This window comes from Sciurus carolinensis, chromosome 9 (genome assembly GCF_902686445.1).
Source record: "Sciurus carolinensis chromosome 9, mSciCar1.2, whole genome shotgun sequence".
In the NCBI taxonomy this organism is placed as follows: domain Eukaryota; kingdom Metazoa; phylum Chordata; class Mammalia; order Rodentia; family Sciuridae; genus Sciurus; species Sciurus carolinensis.
In genome coordinates, this window is record NC_062221.1 from 68,656,997 (window position 1) to 68,681,905 (window position 24,909).

At 44.3% G+C, this 24,909-nt stretch overlaps 1 protein-coding gene across 1 annotated transcript in view; it reads left to right on the top strand.

Annotated features, from left to right (window-relative positions):
* The window catches only part of Itgb5 (integrin subunit beta 5), a 110,587-nt gene that overhangs the window by 17,016 nt on the left and 68,662 nt on the right, over positions 1 to 24,909 (top strand). The window contains exons 3-5 of the mRNA XM_047564606.1: positions 4,213 to 4,417; positions 13,402 to 13,651; positions 22,348 to 22,516. Coding sequence (XP_047420562.1) covers positions 4,213 to 4,417; positions 13,402 to 13,651; positions 22,348 to 22,516 — 624 coding nt within the window. The remainder of the gene's footprint in view (positions 1 to 4,212; positions 4,418 to 13,401; positions 13,652 to 22,347; positions 22,517 to 24,909) is intronic.

Genomic DNA, 24,909 nt, shown 5'->3' on the forward strand with positions numbered 1-24,909 from the left:
GCCCTCTGCCTGTCTGCCAGTTTGTTTCTTCCCTCTCTGTCCCAGGGATTGGGCCCAGCAACCTCCTTTCCTGCCTAGGTTTGTTCTCTTCCAGGATCTGCGGTTTCTCCTCTCTTCCACCTTGTTTCAGGATCACACAGAAATCTTTTCTTCTCCCAAATACCCACCTCTTGCCAGAGTGTTTAGTTTTGGTGGCAGTGGGCAGGATGGTATTCCAATAGCACAGTCACTGGTGTGGCACAGACAGGAGATCTTGAATGTACTGAGTGCTCCTGAGCTCTGGCCTTGACTGTGGGGAAAGAGATTTTGATGAACAGACTGTCCAGGGAGGCAGGAGTTACCATGTTACAACGAATGGCAATGGCATTATATTCTTCACATTCCAGGCGATGGAGGAGTAGAGCCTGGAACAGTGCCTTCCGGCAAATTCAAAGGCCAGTGTTGGTGGCCCTTAGAAGCCTAGCAAGAGTCTAGTGTCCCCCCGCCCCTCCCCAATTGGGCCCCTCTGTATCTCTTTCTCTGTATCAAGCAGATGTTTATTCCAGTTTGATAGGTGGCAGGAAGATCTCCACAGTTGGGGCAGCAAAGAAATGCTAAGGTCGGAGGCAGGAATCTGAGGACCTGGTCAACTGCCTGCTGTAGAATTCCACATGGCCTTGGCTGAGTTGGAGGCAGAGGCGGCAAAGCACCAGGCTTGGGCCCAGGAAGTCAGGGCTAGATGAACCCAAACTTCTTGGTTGAATTTAGGCATGTGGGCCTCTGGTTCCTCACAGGTAGAAGTGATGCCGGGTGATGCATTCAAGGGCCCCTCCCCTTGGAATGTAGCGGGTCACGTCACCTAGAGAGGGCTGTGTGTCAGGTGTCTGGGATCCGAAGCCCTTAGGACATTAGATGTTTGTGAGGAGAATTATTCTTAATCATGACTCTGTCTTTTCTCCAGGGGGTTATAATTTGAGGCACCTGCGTTCATTGAGCTCCGAGCTCACAAGTATGGGCATTGAGGTAGTTTCTTGATTCATATTGTTTGTGTACCCAAAAGGTCATACCCATCAGAAGATCTTCCCCTGGTCTCTGTGTTTTTGGTTTCCTCTCTTTAAATATTCATCCATCTGGATTAAAATATCTAGAAAGGATATCAGGGGAGAAAGGAGCAGTTCTTTTTCATGGGGGTTAACACTCCCTGCTGTGTTCTGCAGCACTCCATCCCTTTCTTGGGCAACAAGAGCCTATGGTCATGGCTGTTTTCAGACCAAGCCAGAAAGATGTTGCACTCTTTGGAATCTCACAGTTGAGGAAACTGCCTTTTCCCCAAAATTTCTTCAGACTTACTATGGCCAGTAGTCCCTCAGCTTGTGGCTCTTAGGCCCAAGAGCTCTGGGACGATAAGAGTTGATATATAGGTAAAGGTGTCTCAGAGGCTGTTAAGCACATCAATAAAACTCTTGGGCCTGCCCCAAGGAGCAAGCATCTGACTTTGCGAAAGAGGAGAAGGTTGACATGTTGATGATAGTGATGCATGACACTCCCTTGTCCTGTCACATTGCTGATGTGATTGGCACTCCCAAAGTCACCCTGCAAGTTGCAGCTTTAATGTGATCAATGATGGTTCTTATGCTGGCAACCAGGTGACGGTGCAGGAGTTCATGGTGCTTGCTGTTGGTGCAGGGAACAGGGAAGCCAGGTGTGCTGGAGCTAAGGAGGACTTTGTTGCTAACAACCTGGAGAATAAAGAAGCCCTACGAAGGCCGCAGTTGGCACAGATATGGCTGCCTCAGAGTTGTTCAGTCTGGCAAATGTGATCTAGACTGTGTGATCCTGATGATCCTGGCAAGTACATTTGCCCTGGCCAGAAGGTGGCCCTGTTCATGTCCTTTGTCATGAATTGGTAGTATCTATCAACAATCTTGTTGAGCAGGATGTCTGGGAAACTCAGATGAGGTTTGCCACTAATGCAGGTACACAGGCAGTCCGGGATGGTCAGGATGACCAACCCAAGTGAATGACTGAGGCTGTGGAAGAAGAACCATCAACTTCTCCTGTTGCTGAAGCAGGTTGACTCTGTGACCTATCTGATTCAAAACCAAAGTCTATTCCAAGGACTGGGGGTATAACTCAGTTGGTAGAGTGCAAGCACAAGGCCCTGGGTTCAATCCCCAGCACAGCCAAAAAACAAAAGTCTATTCTATTCTATTCCAGAGTGTAAACTGGTCCAGACCAATGGGAGATGTTGAGTTCCCACCACTCTGGGGAGATAAAGATGCTATCATGACTGAGCTGGTGGTAGGGCTTTGAGACGGATTGATACAGGTGCACCTTGGCAATCAGAATGGGGCCAAGCACTGCCAGCTCTTTAGAGCTGGAGGAGCCAGCAAGGAGATCAGAGATTCTCTAGCTGAGTAACCTCTGGGCAGGTGAGCCTCTGAGCCTTCAGGCTCTGGCACCTGATTAGTTCTCTGCCTCAGAGCTCAGAACAGCAGACCAGTACTGGTGGACCTTTAGGGAGTTCACTCTCCCCGATTCCTGCGTTTTCCTCCTTGCTTCATTAAAACTACTACTTCAGACTTTTTGTTCTTGAGTTTTGCAAATGAGAGCACTGATGAGTACTGGGGCCACACCTTGATGAAGGGTGTGACCTTCTGATTTCTGTGCTTCTGCCAGCAGCCTGGCTTCTCACACAGGGGTCTGGGTACATTGGCTCATCTGAGGTTTTCTGAGACAGTGTTATGGGGCAGGGGTGACGAGAGCAGTGTCCCAGTTCTCCAGCATTGCCAGAATGTGCGACACAACCCTGCCATCCAGCCAGCTGGAGGAGGGGACGTATTTTCTACATCCATCAGCGACAGGCTATTCAGGGAGGAACCTAGGCTTGCTTTGTCTTTAAAAATCCCTTTCCCTGAAGATGAGCCACACTTACAGGTGTCATATTTTATAACAAAGTGTATTATTTCATTTTAAAATTAATGCTTCAGGCTCCTGTTGCCCCAAATCCATTCTGAGACATAGCTTCCTCCCAAATCCAACTTCAGGACTTAAAAGATCTTTCTTGTACAAACAATGATAAAGATAAAAACAAAAAATATTTTGGTCCCTCTTCTGTAACATCTTGTTTAAAATTTTTCTTTCGAATTCTACTGCAGATTCAATTCTGATTCCTGGTTTTTTTTTCCCCTTAGTGTAAACATTTTGAAATTTCTGCTTGATCTTCATAATTATTTGCCATGACTCTCGAGGTGATGTGCCTTATTTTTCTCATGGTATAGGCAAGTTAGGTTTCTAAGTTTATAAGTTCATGGTTATAAATGACACAGCAGTATCTTCTTGTAGACCTTCCCCTTTCTTCCCATTATTTTCTTAAGATGAACTTCTAGGATTAGACTGCTGGGTCCCAGTGCCGCCCACACTGCCCTGTTGTTCTGGAGAGTGACTGTGCCACATCCAGTGCCCACAAATGTTGAGGTGTGAGCAACTCAAAAATCCAAACATTTTTTTTTTTGGGGGGGGATTGAAACTAGTGCCGCCTGCTTGCTAGACAAGTGCTCTACCACTCAGCTTCAGCCTCAGCCTGTTTTCATTTTGAGATGAAGTCTTGCTAACTTGGCCAGTCTGGCCATGAATTTAGCATCCTCCTGTCTCAGCGTCCTTCGTAGCTAGGATTACAGGTGTGTGCCCAGCAAAAGTTCACTTGTGAATATCTGAGCAAGGACTTCTCCACCATCTACGTACTTTTTAAAAAGAATTTTAGCTGCATAACCTTCGACCAGTTCTTGCTATTCAGGTAGACAGGGACATTTTAATCATCAAAATAACAGTGAAACCATTTTTATTATGCATTCGGAATTGACAGAATGCTTTCATAACTCAGTTCATGTTCTTAATGCCTAGTGAGGCATTTGGGATAGAGATTGTCGTTGTCTCACTTGGGCACTGTGGCAGACACCTGTCATCCCAGTGGCTCACGAAGCTGAAGCAGGAGGCTTGCAAGTTCAAAACCAGCCTTAGCAATTCAGCAAGGCCCTAAGCAACTTGGCAAGAGCCTGTCGCAAAACAAAAATTAAAAAGGACTGGGGATGTAGTTCAGTGGTTAAGTGCCCTTGGGTGCAATCCCTGGCGATAATGAAAATGGAATGTAGAGAGTTGAAGGCCAACGGGCCCAAGATGTTCTGGAGAGTTGCCCTGACTGCCTCCTGTATTTGCCTCCATTTCCCCACCTAGGACTTTGGCAGCCCAAGGTCAGTCACCTCCCGGTGTGACTTAAGGGCAAACCTCATCCGAAATGGCTGTGGAGGTGAGATCGAGAGCCCGGCCAGCAGCGCCCGTGTCCTGCGGAGCCTGCCTCTCAGCAGCGAGGGCTCCAGCGCCGCGGGCTCTGATGTCATTCAGATGGCACCACAGGAGATTGCCGTGAGCCTCCGGCCTGGTGAGTTCCCTCAGGATGGGCTGGATGCCAAGGGCTGAGGAAAGCCCACAGGAGACGTGGGACATGCTGACGTAGGGAAATGAGGCAGGGGGAGGTGAGGCTCAGACCCCAGGAAGCAGAGAACAAGACCCTCACGGATGAATGGAATATCTTTCCTAGTTTTAAAAAAAAAATGTGGTAGAATATATAACATAAGATTTACCATTTTAACCATTTTTAAGTGTACAGTTCAGCTTACCATGTGGGGACATCACCACTATTTATCTCCAGAACTTTCTCATCATCCCAGATAAATTCTGTACCATTACACAGTAGCTCTTCACTCCCTCAGGCTAACCTGTATTCTGCTTTCTGTCTCTGAATTCAACTATTCTAGGTCCCTCCTATAGGTGGAACCCTACAGTGTTTGTCCTTTGTGTCTTCAAGGTTCACCCATGTTGTGGCATGTGGCAGAATTTCCTTCCTTTTTAAGGCTGAATGACATTCCTTTGTATGTATAGACCACATTTTGTTTATCTATCCATCTGTGAATGGACATTTGGGCTGTTTCCACCTTTTGACTATTGTGAATAGTGCTATTGTTTTTTGTGGAGCTGGTGGATTTACTTCCTAGTTAATGCAGGTTGCTCACGGAAAGTGCTCCTTCTAGGAAAATGTACTTTTTCCTGTCAGCAAATTCTGTTTATGTCAGTGGCATTCCGAAGGGACAAATCTTTAGAGATATTTTGTTCTGTGACACCCCTGTGAGCCCTAGAGTGATGGTCATGTAAACACAGGCTCAGTTTTTGCACATCTTCCATGTGCTCAATACTTGACCTCCCCTACCGCCACAGATACCATTGTACACGTGAGGAAACAACCTGCCAAGGTCTCTCAGGAAATAGCCAATTTGATTCAGTGCCAGACCTTTGTGACTACAAGCCCATGGTTGTTTCTAGTTCACCTCTTCTGTCCTCTCATGTTCTGCATATTAGCATTCTTGCTGTGTGAAAGGGTAGATGTTTGTGTGGCTAAATCGAAAAGTATCACATTATTGGAAAGGGGCAGAATTTTTCCAAATTCCATTGCTTTGGGACATTTCCTCTATTCCATTGTCTAGAATGGAATCAGCATTTGGAATGGAATCAGCAATGGAATCACTGGCAATCAGCATTTCTAGGTGGTTTTTAGTCTTCAGAGCAGCTTGCAGCAGTGGAACAACCATGGATCTGCTTGGCCATCCTGGGCTCCAGGTCTCGCTCTGTCCCTAGCTCAGAGGCCCTGGGCAGTTGTTTTAGTCAGCTTTTTGACTGCAGTGACTGAAAGACCTGACCAGAACAACTGTAGAGGAGGAAAGGTTTATTTAAGGGCTCACGGTTTTAGAGGTCTCAGTTCATAGACAGCTGGCTCCATTTTCCGGGGCTCTAGGTGAGGCTGACCATCATGGCAGGAAAGAGTGGCAGAGGAAAGTGGTTCACATGATGATCAGGGAGCTGAGAGACTCCACTTGCCAGATTCAAATGTATACCCCAAAGCCACGTCCTAATTCCCACCTCCTCCAGTCACACCTACCACTTCAGTTACCAGTCAGTTAATCCCTATCAGGGGATTAATTCACTGATTGGGTTAAGTTTCTCACAACCCAAACATTCCTCCTCTGAACCTTCTTTTTTTTTTTTTTTTTGGTGATGCTGAGAATTGAACCCAAGGCCTTGTGCTTGCAAGGCAAGCACTCTACCAACTGAGCTATCTCCCCAGCCCCTCTTGCACTGTCTCACACATGAGCTTTTGGGGGGACACCTCACATTCGAACCATAACAGCAGGTTACTCCACCCCTCAGCATTTCAGGGTCTTTATCTAGGTACTGACTGGCATGTTCAGAGGCTTACATGAGACTTTTTGTATAAAAGAAATTTAAAAAGTTAAAATTATTATTTTCAAAGGTGCCCTATGTAGGTTTGAATCGAGATGCCCAAACTACTGATTGACTGCTCAGAGATCAGAGGTAGGATTAACTGAAGTTGGGAGTTTTGCAGATCTTCTCAGCTGTTTGTGTGGTGGGATCCTGGGATGGGAGGGGAGATGAGGGAGTCCTCACAGCACAGTGTGGGTGGGAGCAGTGAGTCAGCTGAGCCCCAGTATAGAGTGAGGTACCCTGGGGAAAAGGACTCACATGCACACAGGCTCAGGGTGTAGGGTTCTAACTTAGCAGGGAATGTAGGGGTTGCTATGGACTATTGGGATATTGGAGCATTGTGTAGCATAGGAATGGATATCAATCTTTCTATCAAAATAATAGTATAGTAATTTAAAAGAAATTCTACAAAAAATGTCTATGTTAATGCATTATTATTTTTTACTTTTACTATACCCTCTGTCTTTATTTACATGTGTTCATATTTTTGTATACCTATAGTCAGAATATATTTGTAATTTCGTGCTGTTTTCATTCAATAATTTATGAAGATAAGGACCAAAATTCACATCTAAAAAATTTGTAGTTTCAGGCTGGGGATATAGCTCAGTTGGTAGAGTGCTTGCCTTGCAAGCATGAGGCCCTGGGTTCAATCCCCAGCACGGCAAAAAAAAAAAAAAAATTTGTTGTTTCAGAGTCAAAATCCTGGAGACTTCTCGCTTGTGTTTTTGAAGTTCTGCATCTAGAAGAGCTCTCAGAACATGTGGGGTTCTCTCCAAGAAATACCCTCTGTGGCAGCAAACCCTTATTCCTTAGGGTAGATTTAGTTGAGGAAAGAGTTGAATGCCACACAAAGCCAAAGATGCTGCAGTTTTAATAAGTCTCATTTTAAAAATTAAAATTAAAGTGCAACTGTAAGCAGAGAGACTGTCTGGCTCAACTGACCAACTGGCTTTAAAACAGCCTCATGGAGGAGTTAGAGAAGCTGCTTGAGCAATGGGAGGTTTGTGCCATTTGCCAATGTATTCTCAATTAAAGGAAAAAGAACCCAGTCTTATTAGGTAGGTCACATCTCCTGCTAAGCATTCCGATGTTTCCAGTGTTGGAAATGAAAAGGAAAACGTGATCCTGTGTTTATACAAAATGGAGGTGCTGTATGCAGCTCAGTCTTGTGGAAGGTTATCCCTGGAGGGCCCAGGGCTGGGGGCTGGAGATGACAGAGGGCCTGGCTGCCCCATGAAGACACACCCAAACCAAGAGGATGTTTCCATCCGTAGAGATGAAGACCAGGGAGAGAGCTGATGAAAATATAAATCCCTAAAGTTCTAGAACTATTGTGACTATGTTTCTAAATATAGAAATACTGGAAACCAATAGTGTCTCTTAAGTTTTTGAAAATATAATCTTAGTATTTATAAAGAGGAGTAGAAGTAAACCCTATTTACCTGGTAAAATGGGGAGTGATACGTTGCAGTTAGCAAAATTTTCTGTTTGCCACATGCATACTTACCTCAGGGAAATTCCCCTGATTCTGAGGGATTCTTCAGGTAGGTAGGGATTGATTTTTCCATCGTATGTTTTTGAACGTGTTGCCATGTCTTTTCCCCTGCTCTCTGCCCCATACCTCATAATAGGTATTTGTTGAGTGAAATGTGTAACCCTTTGCCAGCTGGGTACAAGACCAGTCAAGGACAGGTCTCAGCATGGTATGAAAGACGGCTTCCTGAAGGCCAAACTTTTGTTCCAGGATAAATATAAAGGAGAAAATGAGAAAGAAAGAAAAAGAAAAATTTCCCTTCTTTAAGCAGCACTTTTAAATTTGTTTTTCTTTTTAAAATTGAGGTATAATTCATATACCATAAAATTCCTGATTCTAGTGTATAGTTCACAGTGGTTCTTAGTTGTAAGGTTGTGTAACTGTCACACTAATTCCAGAACATTTTCATTACCTCCAAAGACACCCAATACCCATTAACAGTTACTCCTTATCCTACCCTCTCCCCTCCCCATGCAGTCCCTGGTTTCCATTAATCTACTTCCTTTCTCTCTGATTTTGCCTATGCTTGGTATTTCCTCTTAGTCATAGAGCAAGTGGCCATTTATTCATGTTGTAGAACATACTTTATCTCTTTTTATGGCCAAGTAATATTCCATTGTGTACATGTAGTTAATACCATACTTTAGCTGATGAACATTTTAGGCTCTTTCCACTTTGGGCAATTATGTACATTCAAGTACAAGTTTTTATGGGGACATATGTTTTCAATAATCTTTGGTATATAGCTAGGAGTGGAATTGCTGGATCATATGGTAATTCTATGTTTGATTTTTTTTTTTTTTTTTTTTTTTTTTTTGAAGAACTGCCAAACTTTAAGCAGGATTTTGTATAAACACAGGGTCATGTTTTCCATTTTATTTCATTACTGGAAACTATGTCAGGATAAGAACTTTAAAAAAAAAATCCCTAACAAAGGACATAAAACCCTTAAGAAGACATAAACTTTAAAGTAAATCTTATTGAGATGGTCAAAAGCTAGAGTTGGGTTTGAAACTCCAGGATAGTTAGAAGTGGGTTTTTTAAAGTCATTATTTGTCTCAATCCTTTGGCTTCTTAAGTAATGACTTCATTAGCTTTTTTTGTGTGTGTATTTTAAACTATTTATTTTTAATAACTTTAGACTCACAAGGAGTTGCAAAAACAATAACCAGATTGCCCACGTATCCTTATCTGTCCCCAGTGATAACATCTGACCTAACCAGAGTGTGTTATCAAAACCAGGAAATTGACCTTGATACAATATTATTAATTAAGCTACAGTTGGTTGGTGTCTGCTTTCCTGCCAGCCCCTGTTTATGGGTTTTTGTCCCCTGTCCTTCCACGTTCTGTTCTGCTTTGCTTGTGGTGCCAGGGATCGAACCCAGGGCCCCACTTATGCCAAGCAAGTGCTCCACCATTGAGCTACATCCCCAGCCCTTAAGTTTCTTTCTGGAGGTGCCAGTTACTGGCATAGATTTTGCCCCTGGACTCAGGGTGAAGGACTTTGATGGTGGATAGACAAGGGTCTGTTCTAAGGAAATTAGAACTACAGAGCCTGTGCTCGGAGGCAGGCGCCATGGGGGCCACCGTGTCTTCAGATGACTTGTTCCACGACTCCATCTGTCAGGAGACGGGATTTCAAGGTGGCACATGGAATACTGTGCAGCCCAGCAGCCTTGTTGTAGACCAGGGAGATGATTCTTTGGATCTAGATCTGGATTTAATTCCAGGATACAGCTTACCTTTAGCTATAATGAACAAAAGAGCTGTAGGCTTAAGATGTGGGCCCTGATTCCCTGTCTAGCCATAATCTTGTTTCCATGTAGGTGACTTTCACGTTTCCCTTCTTTATTTCAGTTTCTAGCATGGAAGCGTCATTGTAGGCAATCCAAAGCCACTCCACATTTATTTGGGGATGGCAAGAAGAATCTTTGCTGAGATACCACTTCATCTTAACACATGAGAAACAATCAATCTTAAAAGACCTCGCTGAAATTCTTCATTCACTCTTTAGAAATGTTTGTCATCTGAGACATATTCCTAAGGAAAAATCGAATTTTCAATTTCTGTTGAAAGAAGAACTGACAGAACAAAGTGTTAAAAAATGTCTTTCTGGTGGATTGCTAGCTGGGACTCTATTATAGCAGGAGCACCTGTACTTATGAACAGAGCAGTGAAAGGAATTCTGTGCAAAATACAGACGGAGCTGGGTGCTTTGGGAGTAGGGAAACCCAGAAGGCTGTGAGGGCCAGCTTGGGAGAGCACCTTCGTCCTCACAGGCCAGCTGGTCAGCTTCTCTTTGGAGTTTGATTTATCCTGTCTCTCTGATCCCGTCTCCACTGGTCTCCAGGACTGAAGTATGTGGAGCAACCTGAAAGAGAAGGGGTCTAAGTCTGAAGAGATCCTACGAGGAGAGGGGCAGCAAGGGATGACAGATCTGGGCATGTGGCCTGTGGTGGTATCGCCAGAGTCAGACATTGCCAGTGAAGTTGAGCACTCCTCACCCTGCTGAGTGTGTGGAGGGGGCCGCTTTAGTCTTGAGCAATGCTGGGGAGCAGCATGAAGAAGAGAGGTGGAAGGGCAGAGTGTGTCTGAGCCTGCGTGGTTCTGGGTGGGAAATGTGCCCCAGATCTCCCAGCAGAGAGTGCACTTCTCCATTGGTGACAGACTCGCCTTCCATCTGTAACTCTGAAGGCCTCTCCTGCTGGGGCGTTGGTGCGCTGGAAGCTTGAGGCCCAAGCCAAGAGTATGAGGAGGAATGTCATCCCTCCAAATCTCTTGGCAGAACATTCCGTCATTACCAAAGCCCATTCAGGTATTTGCGGTATTTAAAATCAAGCATAGTAGAAATGGCAGTAAAACTCCATTCCAAATATGAATGACATTCCCCTCTTTCTTAATCTCTCCCTTTTTGGAAAACCAGGAGAAATAATCCTTTTTAATATTTATAGTCTTCCTGTGAGAAGAGGTGTGCGTGTGTGTGTTTTCTTAGTGATCAATTTATCTTAGAATTTAATGCCAAGAAATTTCTCACTAGTAGACGACCTTCTTAGCAGAGTTCAGGACCTATAAATATCACATCTTATTTTTGTTTTTGCCTTCATGTCTGGAAAATTTGGAGTTAAGTTTATATGCCCACAGCTATAGCCATTCACACTCAAGTTTCTGGCAGAATTTTTTTTTCTCTTTTTATTCCCATAGGAAATTGCTTCAATAATTGACCTTTTAGGGAATTGAGGTCAAAGATTTCCTTGTTTAGGAGCATTTGAGTGGTATTTATATACATTGTCTCTTTAATCCCCAGGACAGTTCATATCCTCCCCACTTTACTAAGCAGAAACTGAGCAGCAAGTTTAAAGGAACTGAGGTCTTCAGAGACCTTGGCGACCAGGCCTGGATCAAACCCAGCCTTCTTTTTTCCAAGCCTAGTGACGCTTCTAGGGTGATGTCTGTGGGTGCCTCCCTGAATTTAAGACAATTCCGGGTTTACTGGTCTTAAAGCACCCATCTTAATTTTTCATAATCTGCAAAAAGGTAGGAATAGAGCCTAGATTAAAAAAAGAGGGAGAGAACTTGGGGGGAAGGTGGACAGGTGAACAAAAATGCAGGAGAACCTGCCAAGAGGGGATGGAGTTGGATGGAGGGGATCTGATTGCCGGCCCCGTCCACTTAGGGTTTGTCTGCCCATGCAGAGACCAGTGGGGGCGTCGCTTCCTCCAGTTCCTCCCTCCTCACCCGCTCTGTGCGGTGGCATCGAAGAGCCCCTATGGAGGGACTTGCTCTGTCTGCCTGATGGGAGCCAGAGACATACTGCAGCAGTCCGGAATTCATTCTGGAAGAAATCTCAAACATTTCTTCAGTTTGAGTCAGACTGATGACTTTTAAAAATAGACTCATACCAACAGGCAATGTAAACTACATCAGCCCTGAGGTAGCTGTAACAGTATCTGCAAAAACATATTGAGAAGCAGGCTTGAGCTGCCATTTTGGCTGCAAACAGTAATTATAATAATCACACTTCATTTGTGGAAAGTTTTATTGTTGTAGGACTTTCTCTCCCTCACCAGTGCATCACAGTCTCGATCAGTGCTGTGAGCCTTGTTATTTCTATTTCATATTTAAGGCAATCGAGGCTCAGGCTGTACCTGTAGTCGAGGGACAGAAATGGAACTTGAAATGAAATCTTTTGATCACTGGATTCTTCCTGGTCGAGCTCATGAAATATGCCTTGTGTGTGGTTGGAGGAGAGGGAGCCCAGAGGATGGGGTTCTCTGTCCTGCAGGTGCAGGGAGCCATTAGCTTGTCAGCTGTCAGTTAGAGATGAAAGATTGGCTTCCCTGGATGTGGTTGCAACTAATCTGTGTGGACTCCATGGGCACAAGCAAGGCTGCCTTGGCTGGTGCATCTCTAACTATGTGAGGAATATACCCGCATGTGAATTGTGCACAGACAGTTCTGCTCTGGGATAAACAGGGCATGTCTTAGTACTCGTGAAAGGCTAACAAGCCCAAGGCAAGTTGCATTGAACTGAACCTTGAAGTTGGTTCTGAGTGATTTGTTTTTGGAAATTATGAAATGATTTAGGGATCATTATCCTGGCATGGGTTCTCTGATAACTACCCTGACTTGAGCCTATCTCTAAACCCTGGAGAGTAAGGTGGCAGGGGACACACTCAGACACTAGCTTTTTTCCTTGATCTCTTTCTGTGAATTAATTCCCTTTGTCTGTTGTCTCTCTTATTGTAGAACCAAAAATCATTTTCTCTTTCTTGTAACTGGTCAACAAATGTAGTGGCATCTTTTTTTTTTTTTTTCTTTCTGTTCTTTTTGGTTGTTATTATTTTATTTTTTCTTCTTCTCTTTTTGTTTCTTCTTTTTTTCTTTTTAATGAAGCTAAAATTTAGAATCCATCCTCCTGAATTTATACTTGTAATTTCTGATGATAATGAGTTGGGTCTGTGATGTCCCCAAATGTCAAATATGTGGAAGAACTGAATCCTCTTGTCTGATGAATGACTGGGGAAATAGAAATAGAGACTGGGGACACGACACATGCCTAGATACTTTTGCCCTTTGCGGTATTTTAGTAGCTGTCTTTTTGCCCACCCTCCCCTGACTTGTACGCTTTTCTTCCCCACCTGGTTCTCACTTGTGTCCACACCTCTTGTTAATTCCTTCCCTACTTCATCTGGGCTGGCTCCTTCTCTGAAGGGGGATGTGGTTGTTGCACTACTTTCCACCCCGTTTGTGTCCATGGGATTGTCTGGCTCACTGTCTGCCAGTTATCCAAGGGTCTTTAACTGAGAAAATAGAACACAACTAGGGAATCTGGTTGTTGAAGAGCTTCATTAGAGATGCTGAGACAGGTGTTCGGGGAGGAGAATCTGGGCTTCACCTGAGGCACCATATTCTCTGCAGGCATTCTACTTCTAAGAAAAATCTTTCTTCTGGGAGGTACACTATCACTAAAGAAAAGCAAGAGGTGGAGCAGCTTTGAAAGACCCCAGCAAGTTGGGTGGCCTCTAAGGTATATGACCTCTCTATTGGCACAGGTGACCAGGCCACCTTCCAGCTGCAGGTTCGCCAAGTGGAGGACTATCCTGTGGACTTGTACTACCTGATGGACCTCTCCTTGTCCATGAAGGATGACTTGGACAACATCCGGAGCCTGGGCACCAAGCTTGCTGAAGAGATGAGAAAGCTCACCAGCAACTTCCGATTGGGCTTCGGGTCTTTTGTTGATAAGGACATCTCTCCTTTCTCCTACACGGCACCGAGATACCAGACCAATCCATGCATTGGGTAAGTGACTGTCAGGTATTTAGGGTGGGGGACTGGAGTAGTGGAAAACTTACCCCAAAGGAAGGATGCTTAGGAGTACTGACCAGGCTTAGGCATTTAATTTGATTCATGATGACCAAGTTCTGTTCTTGCCCTACATATGAAGAAGCGAACTGTTACAAGGTTCATAGCCCATTTATTTTCTTGTCTGCCTCACTTAGCACTGTTTTCTCACATTAATAGAATTTAGACAATGTTGTCATGGAAGAGACCAGGCAGGATTACTTTAATTTTCCTCTTGCTTGGAGTATCTGAGATGCTTGGAGTTAAATGAACTCAAAATTGTCCCTAGTTTACATAAATAATTCTATCTTACCTTGACAAAGTTAAATGAAAACCTTGTATTTTAAAGGTATGAACTTTTTTTTTCAGTGTAACCCAAGTACCTGAATTAAAGAATATTTGATGCATTATTAGAGAACAGGAATTTCTAAATGCTAAAAATAAAATTCAGAAGTGTACAATAGCTCAAACTTTCTAGGAGTTTATTTCCTGCTTACCTAAGTCCAATGGAGTCTCTTGATCAGTGACTCAGAGACCCTGTGTCCTTCCATCTTCTGCACATGGCTTCAAGGTCATCCTGCCTGGAGGATCAAGCATAGCAGGATTAGATGGACCTGGTCCAAAGTGGCCTGCCATTTCTGTTCCCATATTCTATTAGACACAACCAAACTCTAGCAAGGAGATGGGATGCTCATTCAGCTGCATGCCCAGGAGCAAGAGGAAACAGGCCTGGAGGATGGGTCTCCACCTGAGGTTTCTGTGTATATGTGAGTGTTGGGGGATCGCATTCTCCAGTGCCCCGACACAACCTCTGTTAGGTTGCTTTCTTTCTTTTGTAGTCTTTCAAGTGTCTCTTTAAATGACAATATTATGCAATGTGACTTCATACAAGTGGTAAGTGGTAAATGACACCTTTTTCTTGCCTCATCTCCACATTTTCAACTTTAGTGATGCTTTGGATTATAAGATCCTAAAGTAGTCACTAGCTCAGGAACAACTAAGACTTAAGTTCTTACTTAGTGTCAGGCACCATACCAAACACTTTGAGTGGATTCTGTCATTCATGTCATAACAGCCTTTTCAGGTTTCTAAGGTAGATTTTGTATGCCAGGTTTAAATATGGGGAAAGTGAGGCTTAGAGAAGGCAAATAACTTAAGAGTGCACAGGTAGTAAGGGGTGGACCTGGGCATGAATCCAGACAGACTACTTTCAGACTCTGCAGTCTTATTAATATAAAGCCTGTTTTCCCCATGCATGTCACCCTGCAACCCAGAGACTTTATCTGATACTTCTCAAAGCCACCCTACGCCCACCCCTAGAGGCCACCTTTGCTGCAATAACAAGCAACCCCTCAATCTCCATGCCTCCATGCAGTCCAGGTTTGTCTTACTTGTACAAAATCAAATGAGGACTGAATTGCTTTCCTTGGCAGCTCTCTTTCAAGCTGTGACTCAGGAATCTAGCCTTCTTCCATCTTGTGATGTCACTTTCAATTCTTGCCACCCAGGGAAAGAGAGTTGTTTTTAAGCCCTGGCCTGCCTTTCCCTACAGCTCATCTTTGGCTGCTCAACAGCTCCCAGGTCAGAGTTGGGCTGGGTGGTAAGGTGAAGGGATGTATTGGTGGCCTGTGCTCCAGCAAATCCTTATTGGTCCTGTTGTTTACTCTCCTAGAAGCCTCCTTAGATCTTCTCCAGGGGTTGAGAAGTGACATAATGGTGAAAAAACGATGAGATAATAAAAAAATTTAAGTGCATGAGACTCTTCAGTTCCTTCATGGAGAGTCTCTAGGTGTCTCGTTCCTCATGTTTTCCTTCCGCTGGACCATAGGTGGCCGCTGACATTCTTATTGTTCAATGCTGTCTCCAAGGCTCTTGTCAGCTCAGTTCCCATGCCGTTCTGGAGATTTGCTGCTTACCAGGAGCTGCAGCATCATACCCAAAACTTTTTTCAAATCATTTGGACCAGTGATCCCATCTGCTCCTTTCCTCCCTGGCTCTGATTGGGCCCCATCTCCAGACAGGGTGTGTCTCCACTAACTGAGATGCTGGATTAGAAGCTGGCAGGGGATCAAGGACTGGCCCTGGGCGCTCATCATTTGAATACTCAAGGCTTTCCCACATTGCTTATTAAGAGCTCGCTCATTCTCTAAGCCCTCCAAGGCAGAACCAGTCACAGACAGTGTGATTCTTGACTGTGACTGCAAGGCCCACTGAAAAGCTGCTTGTAAGACAGGAAATGCAGTGAAAAATGGGAGTTTCGAAGGAAGCATAAGCTCTCTGTTATGGAAATCTCTGTCCTCTGAGCTGAGTAGTAGGAGGGGGAGTCACTGTGTGGAGTTTTCCCTCTGGTCTCTGGGCTGCGCAGCATCCTGCTTCTTCAGATATCCCCACCACTGCTTGGAGAGCGCAGCACAAACCAGGGGTATGGAATCTGACTGTTCCTATGCCTGATCCAGTCTGTATGTGGGCTTTGTTTGACTTTCTATTTTAACAGCGCTACAAATAAGTTACCAACATTTTTTTTCTTTTTCAGCTAGACTTTACTGTTTTTTGCCCTCTCTTTCCACATTTTTTTTTTATCGGTGCATCATATAGTTATATAAAACGATGGGATTTTTTGTTACAGATTTGTACATGCACACAATATCACAATATAATTTGGCCAATATCACTCCCCAGCACTTCCTCCCTCCCAACCTCCTACTCCTCAGTCCCTTTCCTTTACCGGTCTCCCTTTGATTTTTATGAGTTCCCTCCCCGCCCCCTCTTTTCTTCTCAGTTTTCCTCTCTAGCTTCTACATGAGAGAAACATGTGACCCTTGACCTTCTGAATTTCACTTAACATAATGGTCCCTAGTTCCATCCTTTTTCCTGCAAATGACATAATTTCATTTTTCTTTATGGCTAAATAAAACTCCCTTGTGTATATATACCACATTTTCTTTACCCATTCTTTTGTTGGTGGACTCTTAGACTGGTTCCATAGTTTGGCTATTGTGAATGGTGCTGCTATAAACATGGGTATGCATGTATCACTGCAGTATGATGGCTTCAGTTCTTTAGGATAAATACCCATGTAACTGAGTCATATGGTATTTTTCTGTGTCTAGACTTTTGAGAACCTCCATACTGATTTCCATAGTGTTTGTAGTAATTTACAGTCTCACCCAGAGTGTAAAAGTTAAAAGTGTTCCTTTTCTCTGCATCCTCTCCAGCACTTATTATTATTTGTATTCTTGATGACTGCCATTCTGACTGGCATGAGATGAAATCTCAGTGTAGTTTTGATTTGCATTTCCCTAATTGCTAATGATGCTGAACATTGTTTCATATATTTGTTGACCATTTGTAGTTCTTCTTTTGAGAAGTGTCTGTTTAATTCATTTTCCCACCTATTAATTGGGTTATTTGATTTTTTTTTTTTTTTTTGGTGTAAAGTTTTTTGAGTTCTTTATATATTCTAGATATTAATCCACTCTCAGAAGTATAGCTAGCAAAGGTATTTCTCCCATTCTGTAGGTTCTCTTTTTGCATTCCTAATTGTTTCCTTTGCTGTGCAGAAACCTTTTTATTTGATACCATATCATTTATTAACTCTTGGCATTTCCTGAGCTTTAGGGGTCCCATTGAGAAAGTAGTTACCTGTGCCTGTATGCTGGAGTGTTGACCCTACCTTTTCCTCTAGGAGTTGCATAGTTTCTTATCTAATTCCCAAGTCTTTGATCCATTATGAGTTGAATTTTGTGCAGGGAGAGAGGTAAGGGCCTAGTTTCATTCTTCTACATATGGATAACCTGTTTTCCCAGCACCATTTGTTAAAGAGTCTATCTTTTCTTTAATGTCTGCTTTTGGCAACTTTGTCATGGATGAGATGACTGTAGATGTGTGTTTGCCTCTTTGTCTTCTATTATATACCAATTGGTAGTTACCAACATTTAAAAAACAAGATTCAACCAAGAATAACTAGGATTTCTAGATTTTCTTGGAAAACGGGGAGGCCTGGGAAAATTGGATTCCTACTGCCGTCCCTACACATTCTTGCCTTGTTGTTGTTCGCATTCCATGCTTGGGCTAGGGAGATCTTTGCTTGGCATCTTTCTCTGACCATCCATTTTCTCCAGCTAAGGTGGATTATTCCCAGTCTCCAGCAGCACCTTTAGTGAGGCTTTTCTCCCCTGGGGTGGTGGGAGCAGCAATGGCAGCCCCAGGAAGTTTGGGGCACCTGGGAAAGTAATTTAATACCTGTGCAGGTCATCTCAGGAAGGAAAGCCAGTACACTTGAGGGTTCCTGAGGCTTGTCCCTCCTTCCTCTGCTCCAGATGTTTCTGCCAAGGGATCCAAATCCTGGACTCATCCCTTCCCATTGTAGAACGTATCAGAAATGCCAAATCTGAAGTAAGAAGGGCTGCCATGGGAAGAAAGGGGGCACAGAGTAACTTCAGTGTCAAGTGAAGAACTGTTCAGTTGCTATTTTGAGTAATAGTTTAGTAATAGGAGTTTCACTGGGAAGAGTCACATGATGCTCACTGACACAGGACTTGTTCTTTCTGGTTCCGAACACTTCTTTCTTTTGTGTTAGATTGTTGTTGAAATACATCTCATGTGGGAGCATTTTTTAGTGAGCCAATGCATTTCATCCTTCATTACTTACATTTTTCTCGACTCTTTGTGTATTTCTCCAAGAAATCGCACTAGTCTTTACCCCCTTGAAGGTGTTACCCACTTCTGGTATCTCTGTGCCTGAAGTGGCATCTGCTGTTTTTCTAGTCATCGTGTTTCTCTCTAGTGACTTTTAATGTCTTCCACAGTGATATGCACTCCCGTGTGTCCAGGCCAATTTTCTTTTCTCCACACTGCTTGCTACTTGGTTTGCTTGTTTCTTCTGAGAGCATATCTTTACTCTTGGAAATTCTGACCTTACCTCTGACTGCTTCCTCTCTCACGTTCTCTCCATTTTCCACCTGGACACTGTTAGGTGTCAGAGCGCTCACTCTACATTCATGTTTCTTAATTTTTCTCCCATAATTTTACCTCTTTCTTTTAGTTACATAATAGGAAATTTCTTCTAGTTTACTTTTGTTTTTCCGTTTTAGCTTCATTCAGACACTGAAATTTCATTTTTGAGCATCAGTGACTGTATTTTTTTTTTTTAAACTGCTATAATTTTTATTTGGTTCTTTTTCAGATGCTTCTGTTTTTCATGCTTTTTTTTGGGGCGGGGGGTAGTGCAAGGATTGAACCCAGGGCCTCACACATGCCAGGCAAGCACTCTACCACTGAGCGCCACCCAGCCCTTTTTTTTTTTTTTTTTTTTTTGGTACTGGGGATTGAACTCAGGGCCTTGTGCTTGTGAGGCAAGCACTCTACCAGCTGAGCTATGTCCCCAGCCCGCCAGCCCTTTTTATATAACTTTTTAGAGCCTTCTAGTTTTTGTTTGTTTGTTTTGTTTTTCTAGCCTTTGGCTTCTAGTTCTTCTTCTTTTTAAATATTTAAATCGTCATAATGAATTTCAGATCATTCTTTTCTCTCCACTTCTTGAATTGGGTTCCTTCAGTGCATTGGATTTGCTGACATTCCTTCCTGGTAGTTTGTTTCTCTTGGGGTTTCTGATCATTTCCTTAGTTCATCTTCATCTGAAGCTGTTTTCCATCCAAGGTCCACATGCCCAGGCGTTCCGGCCCCCTGCAGAGCAACTCGAAGTTTGCTGCTGCTGGGAACCTTTGGAGTTCACTGTAGAACTAGTTTTCCTGTTAATTTCTCAGTTGCGGCTTCCTTCACCATAAAAGTGATGAATTCTGATTGTTCAGGCCTGGGATTCTTCTCATTCTTGCCTCTTTCGCAGGCTGGTGACTGGAGATGTCCTGTTCTGATTTAGTGCATGGCCACTTTTGTGGTACTTGGCTCTGTGCGGAGAGCCCTATTTCAGGGCTCAGCCTGGTGCAGGCCTGGGCCTGCCACCTGTTCCTGGTAGATGCCTACCCAAGCCTGCAGCCTGCAGGGCCTCGGTTCTGCCCTGACACATCCCAGCTCCCTCCCGCACACTTTTCTCACACTTTTTGGGCCATTCATTTGTGGAATGGTTTCTTCTTCATTTCTGATGCCTGGGATTTACCTTCTAAGCTTCTAGTCTTAGCTATCTATTTAAATTTTTAAAAATTGTATTTTATCTAGAAATTCTTTATATTTAGAGTAAGAAGGCATCCTTTCTACATCAGATCAATCCAACTCTTATCCTGAACATTATATTGTTTTCTGGGTTTATCTAGAGCTAGTGTCTTCAAATTGGATTTACTTTTTAAACACACATACACACACCATTCCCCAGTTCCTTTTTTTGGCGGGTGGAGGGGGTTACTAGGGATATTGAATCCAGGGGTACTCTGCTACTAAGCTACATCCCCAGCCCTATTTTGAGACAGGGACTCACTGAATTTCTGAAGCTGGGCTTGAACTTGTAAGCTTCCTCCCACAGCCTCCTGAGTCACTGGAATAATAGGTGTCTATCACTGCACCTGGCCTGGTTAATAACCTTTAATTTTGTAACTCCCTAAAAATCACCCTACACTGGTATCCTATAGCACAGACACAGTGGGAGTGGGATAGTCTCCTAGCAGGAGACCCCAAACAGCCAGCTCTCGAGTCCACTCAGACCACAATTCCAGATAACTAGTCACAGGTGACATCCTATTTCAGTGACAATGGAGATATTCCTGGGGTCTGTGTGGCACAGCTGTTTTCCTCTCAGAAGTATCTCTGATTTGGTTATAGACATAATCTGCAATGCAGGCTTCTCTCTGGCAAACACATTTTCTAGTTCCTAATTACCAAACAGTGATTCTACACAGTAAAAGTGTCTCTGCTTATTGCTGGTTGCTGGAGTGAAAGAGAAGATGTAAAAAATGCTGAGCCCCAGCTGCGCTGCTCACAGCTTTCTGATTTTCTCATTTGACAGTAGTTATTCAGTTTTTCTCTTCTGTTTCCACAATGAACCTGACCAACCGTGACAGCAGACACACGCCTGAAGTCCTAAATCACGGACCAGAACAACAGAGGGGGAGTAGGGCCTTGGAGGAAGAGAGACGGGGGAGGCTGTGGACACCTTGCTTCCTTCTGAGCCTGTCCACTGGTCACATGGGACCATGGTTCCTTCTCCCAGTGGGAGTGTCATCTCCATGACTCTTTACGACAAAATGAGGAGGTCGTGAAGAGTCCTGGTGGCCTGAGGCATGGGTTCAAAACGAGCCTGACCTGTCCAAGCACAAGGTGTTCTTGCAGAGTTGGGGAGGGAGATGGGAGGAGAGGCGAGGGAAGGCAGGTGGGGAAGGCCTGGCTGCTGCCTGTCCGGGAGGAGGGGTGATGCTGTCCAGCCACAGCTGGCTTGCTGGAGGGCTCTGCGCCAGGGTGGTGTGATGGTGGCAGCTGGAGCGGGGACTGTCTCCCTGAGAGGACTTAGAGAGCCAACGGCTGCCTCTTTGCAGAGGAGAGGAGCCTGCCCAGACCCGCCCTGCTGAGGCTGCCTTGGAGCCGTGAAGCCAGGGTCCTCCTGGCAGTTGCTAAGCCTGTTTCCCTTCCCGTGTGCAAGGCTTAGGTGGGAATCTGAAACCTTCCCCCAGGCCTCTATGTTACAGCTTGTTTTTTTCTGAGAGAGACAGAGACTGAGACTGAGACTTCCTTCAGTGTGTCCACAGACCCTGCGTTCCTGGGCCAGGTTGCCTTATCCCTTACTCTCTACTTGCAGCACCATGGGCCTTCCTCTGTGCCCTTCCTGCCACAGGACTCTTGCACATGTTCCTCTCTCACACTACCACATTCTTCCCTGTTCCCCTTTATGTTGTGAACCCATTTGTAAAATCAGGCTCCTCTTTCTATTGCTTTAGCTATGTATCAAGCTGAAGCTCTTAGACTGTCATTGAGAGCTAACTTCCTCTAGGAATGGGGCTACTTGGGGTTTCCACAGGAGTCTGAAGAGGACTTTGCCCAGTTTCAAGAGAAAGGCCTGAAATTAACCCACTGTTGACATGCAGTTCTTCCTCCTTTCCAAGTTTCCAGATACAGTTTCCCCTTTGAAGATGCTTAGTTTCTTAATGATTTCTGTGGCATCTAGGAGAGCTGCTAGTTTATCAGTGCATTGTTTATAAGTGAATGAAAAAACAAAGAACGTTTTCATGCCTGTTCCATTTAGCATTTGTTCGTGTGCCAGCACACCCCAGCGGTCACTGAGTGGGTTGTCATAAAGAGGTTATGGGATCCTTCGTCACACAGCAGCGACGCAGTGGATGTGAGAACCTGGTTTCCTAGAGAAACTTTGCTTGGTGGACGTGGTCCACCTTGCCCATGCTGCTGGTCCCGCTCATCTTCCGAGGCCCATGTTAAGTCTTTCTCCATCCACAGGAGCCAGTTAAAGTCCCCACTTCCTTTGAGTCATTGGTCCATACCGTTCACTTATGTGGTTTGTGCCGTCTTGCCTGTGGTTAGGGCTGGATGACTGGAGAGTGGGGATTGTGTTATTTTTCTTTGTTCTTCCCATAATGCCTGGCCCAGGGCATATGGTAGGTGCAGGATAAATATTTATCGGTGTCTCCCCAGGCACAGAACATTGGGCTAAGATTTAGTGGTGATGCTGGGAAAGTGACTCTTGTCTTCTTTCTCTCTAGTTACAAGTTATTTCCAAACTGCGTCCCCTCCTTTGGGTTCCGCCATCTGCTGCCTCTCACTGACAGAGTCGACAGCTTCAATGAGGAAGTTCGGAAACAGAGGGTGTCCCGGAACCGTGATGCCCCCGAGGGGGGCTTCGATGCAGTCCTTCAGGCAGCTGTCTGCAAGGTAACTTTTTTGGCACAGGGAGGTCAAGGTAGAGAGAGTCGGTGCTGGCACTTCCCGCAGGAGGCGGCAGAGTGCGAGCCACTCTGGCATGTGGCTCCTGTCTGCTCTTCCACCAGAGGGTGAGCTCTGTGACACCTTGGGGAAGTGTACAGCAGTCAAGTCACCTGGAGCCTGGGGACGGATTGGGCTATATGTGTCTGTCAGGGTGTGGCCATGAGCAGTGGGATACTGTCTTTGCCAGGAGACAGCTGTTCTGTGTTTATGAATTGGCTTTTTTGCTTATTACCAGGGGAAGAAGTGTAAATGTCAAGCCATATACAGAGAAGCCATTAGAGCGCTCTAGCCCAGCTTGGGTAGATCTTAAAGATTGCCCTGTTGGCGAATCCAGCCAAAAATGAGAACTGTATGACATCTTCATTTGCATTTCTCTTTATTTGTGTTTCTCCTGCTTCTTTGTGATTATGTGAATCCAGAGTCAGGACATAGACATAGGTCTGGAATAAACTCATGTTTTGAGTTTGTAAGGTTCCCATCTCAGAGAAATAAATAAATGGAGTATTGGCAATCACTTATTCTTAAAATAAGTCACAAGAACTCACCACACCAACCAAAGATAAAAATAAGTCACTCTTGAGCTCACTACCACAGCGCATGCCCCTCTATTTTGTGCATACACAGAGCATTTTTCTGTAGTGAGCATCATAGAGGATGTGTGATTGGTAATGCTTTCTTGCAAGCCCAGGCAAGTTCATCAATAGGGGGTGTTGGGACTCTTCTGTTTGGGGAGGGAACCCAGTTGAGAGGCTGCATGTGGCTGCTGCTGTTCACTTGTGATCAGCACCTAGTTGCCCACTTCCATAGCGTCTGAGCTCAGAGATCGTGTGTTCAGTGTGACGTGCTAACGTTTTCTCTCCACTCAGTCCTTAACAAGGATGAGAAGAGAACTACAGTTGTCCTTTCTGGAATAAGAAACCCAAAATGGCAAACAGAACTGGATAAGGGGAAGGGGAAAAAAAGGAAAGAAAGCAGCACGCTTCCTGCTGTCCTCCTGCAGGGGAGGGTGACATGGCTTCCTGTCCAGGATGACTGCTGGCCAGAGACACATGGTTTGATCTAGAGGTCCCTGATGTGTTTTAGGAGTCTGAAAACCAGATGGAACACAAGTAGAATACATTCAGCTCTGAATCAAACATATCACAAAATAGTTTTTTGTTTTTTTATGTTTGTTCTGTTTTTTCTTTTTGTACCCAGGAGTACAAAAAGGAGTACCCAGGAGGTTCAACCCAGGAGTGCTTGACCATGGAGCCACATCCCCAGCCATCTTTTATATTTTATTTAGGGACAGGGTCTTGCTGAGTTACTCAGGGCCTCACTAAGTTGCTGAGGCTGGCTTTGAACTTTGTGATCCTTCTGCTTCAGCCTCCCATTTTTTGACTGGCATTCAGCTATTGATTGTACAAGGCTTTGTCTTCACAGACATTCAGCCAAATTCTACTTCTTGGCAGGGGACAAATGGTGCAGGGAAAACATAAGATCCTCCTCATCTCCCCATCTCAAGAATTGTGTGCATTTTCTTTTTTCAGGGGATCGAAGTGATCTTTAAGACTAAGCGGGTAGGGGAAGAACCCTTACAGGCGTAAGCCACGTCCAGCTCTGTTCATTCTGCTAGATTAATTGCAACAGAGTCATTGAACGCTTGAACCACACTGGTCTTTGAAAAGCCACTGGGCACACCCTGTGCCAGCAGAATCTTCCTGGGCCATTCCAGATGGATGGAATATTCTAGCCCTTGCAATATTCAATAGTCTAGCAGGTGGTCTGAACCTGGTGAGTTACTGTTGACTGGGAGGCACTTTATGAGCACGTTAACAGCCTCATACCTCCTGTGGTTTTCACGTGGCCTGGGGAACAGGGAGTACACGGAAAGTTAATAATTGCTTAGAATCGTGCCGTGTGGCAGCCACTGGCTTCTCTCTTCAACTTTTCTTTTCCTTTGTGCTGCCAGTTTATGTTTAGGCATGCAGCACGCCATTTCTCTCTCACTTGAAATCACCTCTTTATAATAAATATCATTTTCCCTGGTTTACTACAGCTTTGCTTATTGTAGCAAAAAACCAGAAATAGACTATGGTCTCCCTTTTGGTGAAAGAGTTTGTAATAATCATAATATTAAAAATATTGCATGACTTGACTAAGACAAATTAAGGAGTGGGTGAAAAGCAAGTTGTAAAACAGAATGCACAGGATAATCCTGTTTGGCAGACAAAAGAAAGAGAAATATATGGAAAATATTGGAAATAGACCAAAATGTGTAACAGTACTTGTCTCAGGTGGTTGAATTATTTGGGGTTTTTATTTTTTTCTTGGTGATTTTTAATTTTGTGTTTACCTAA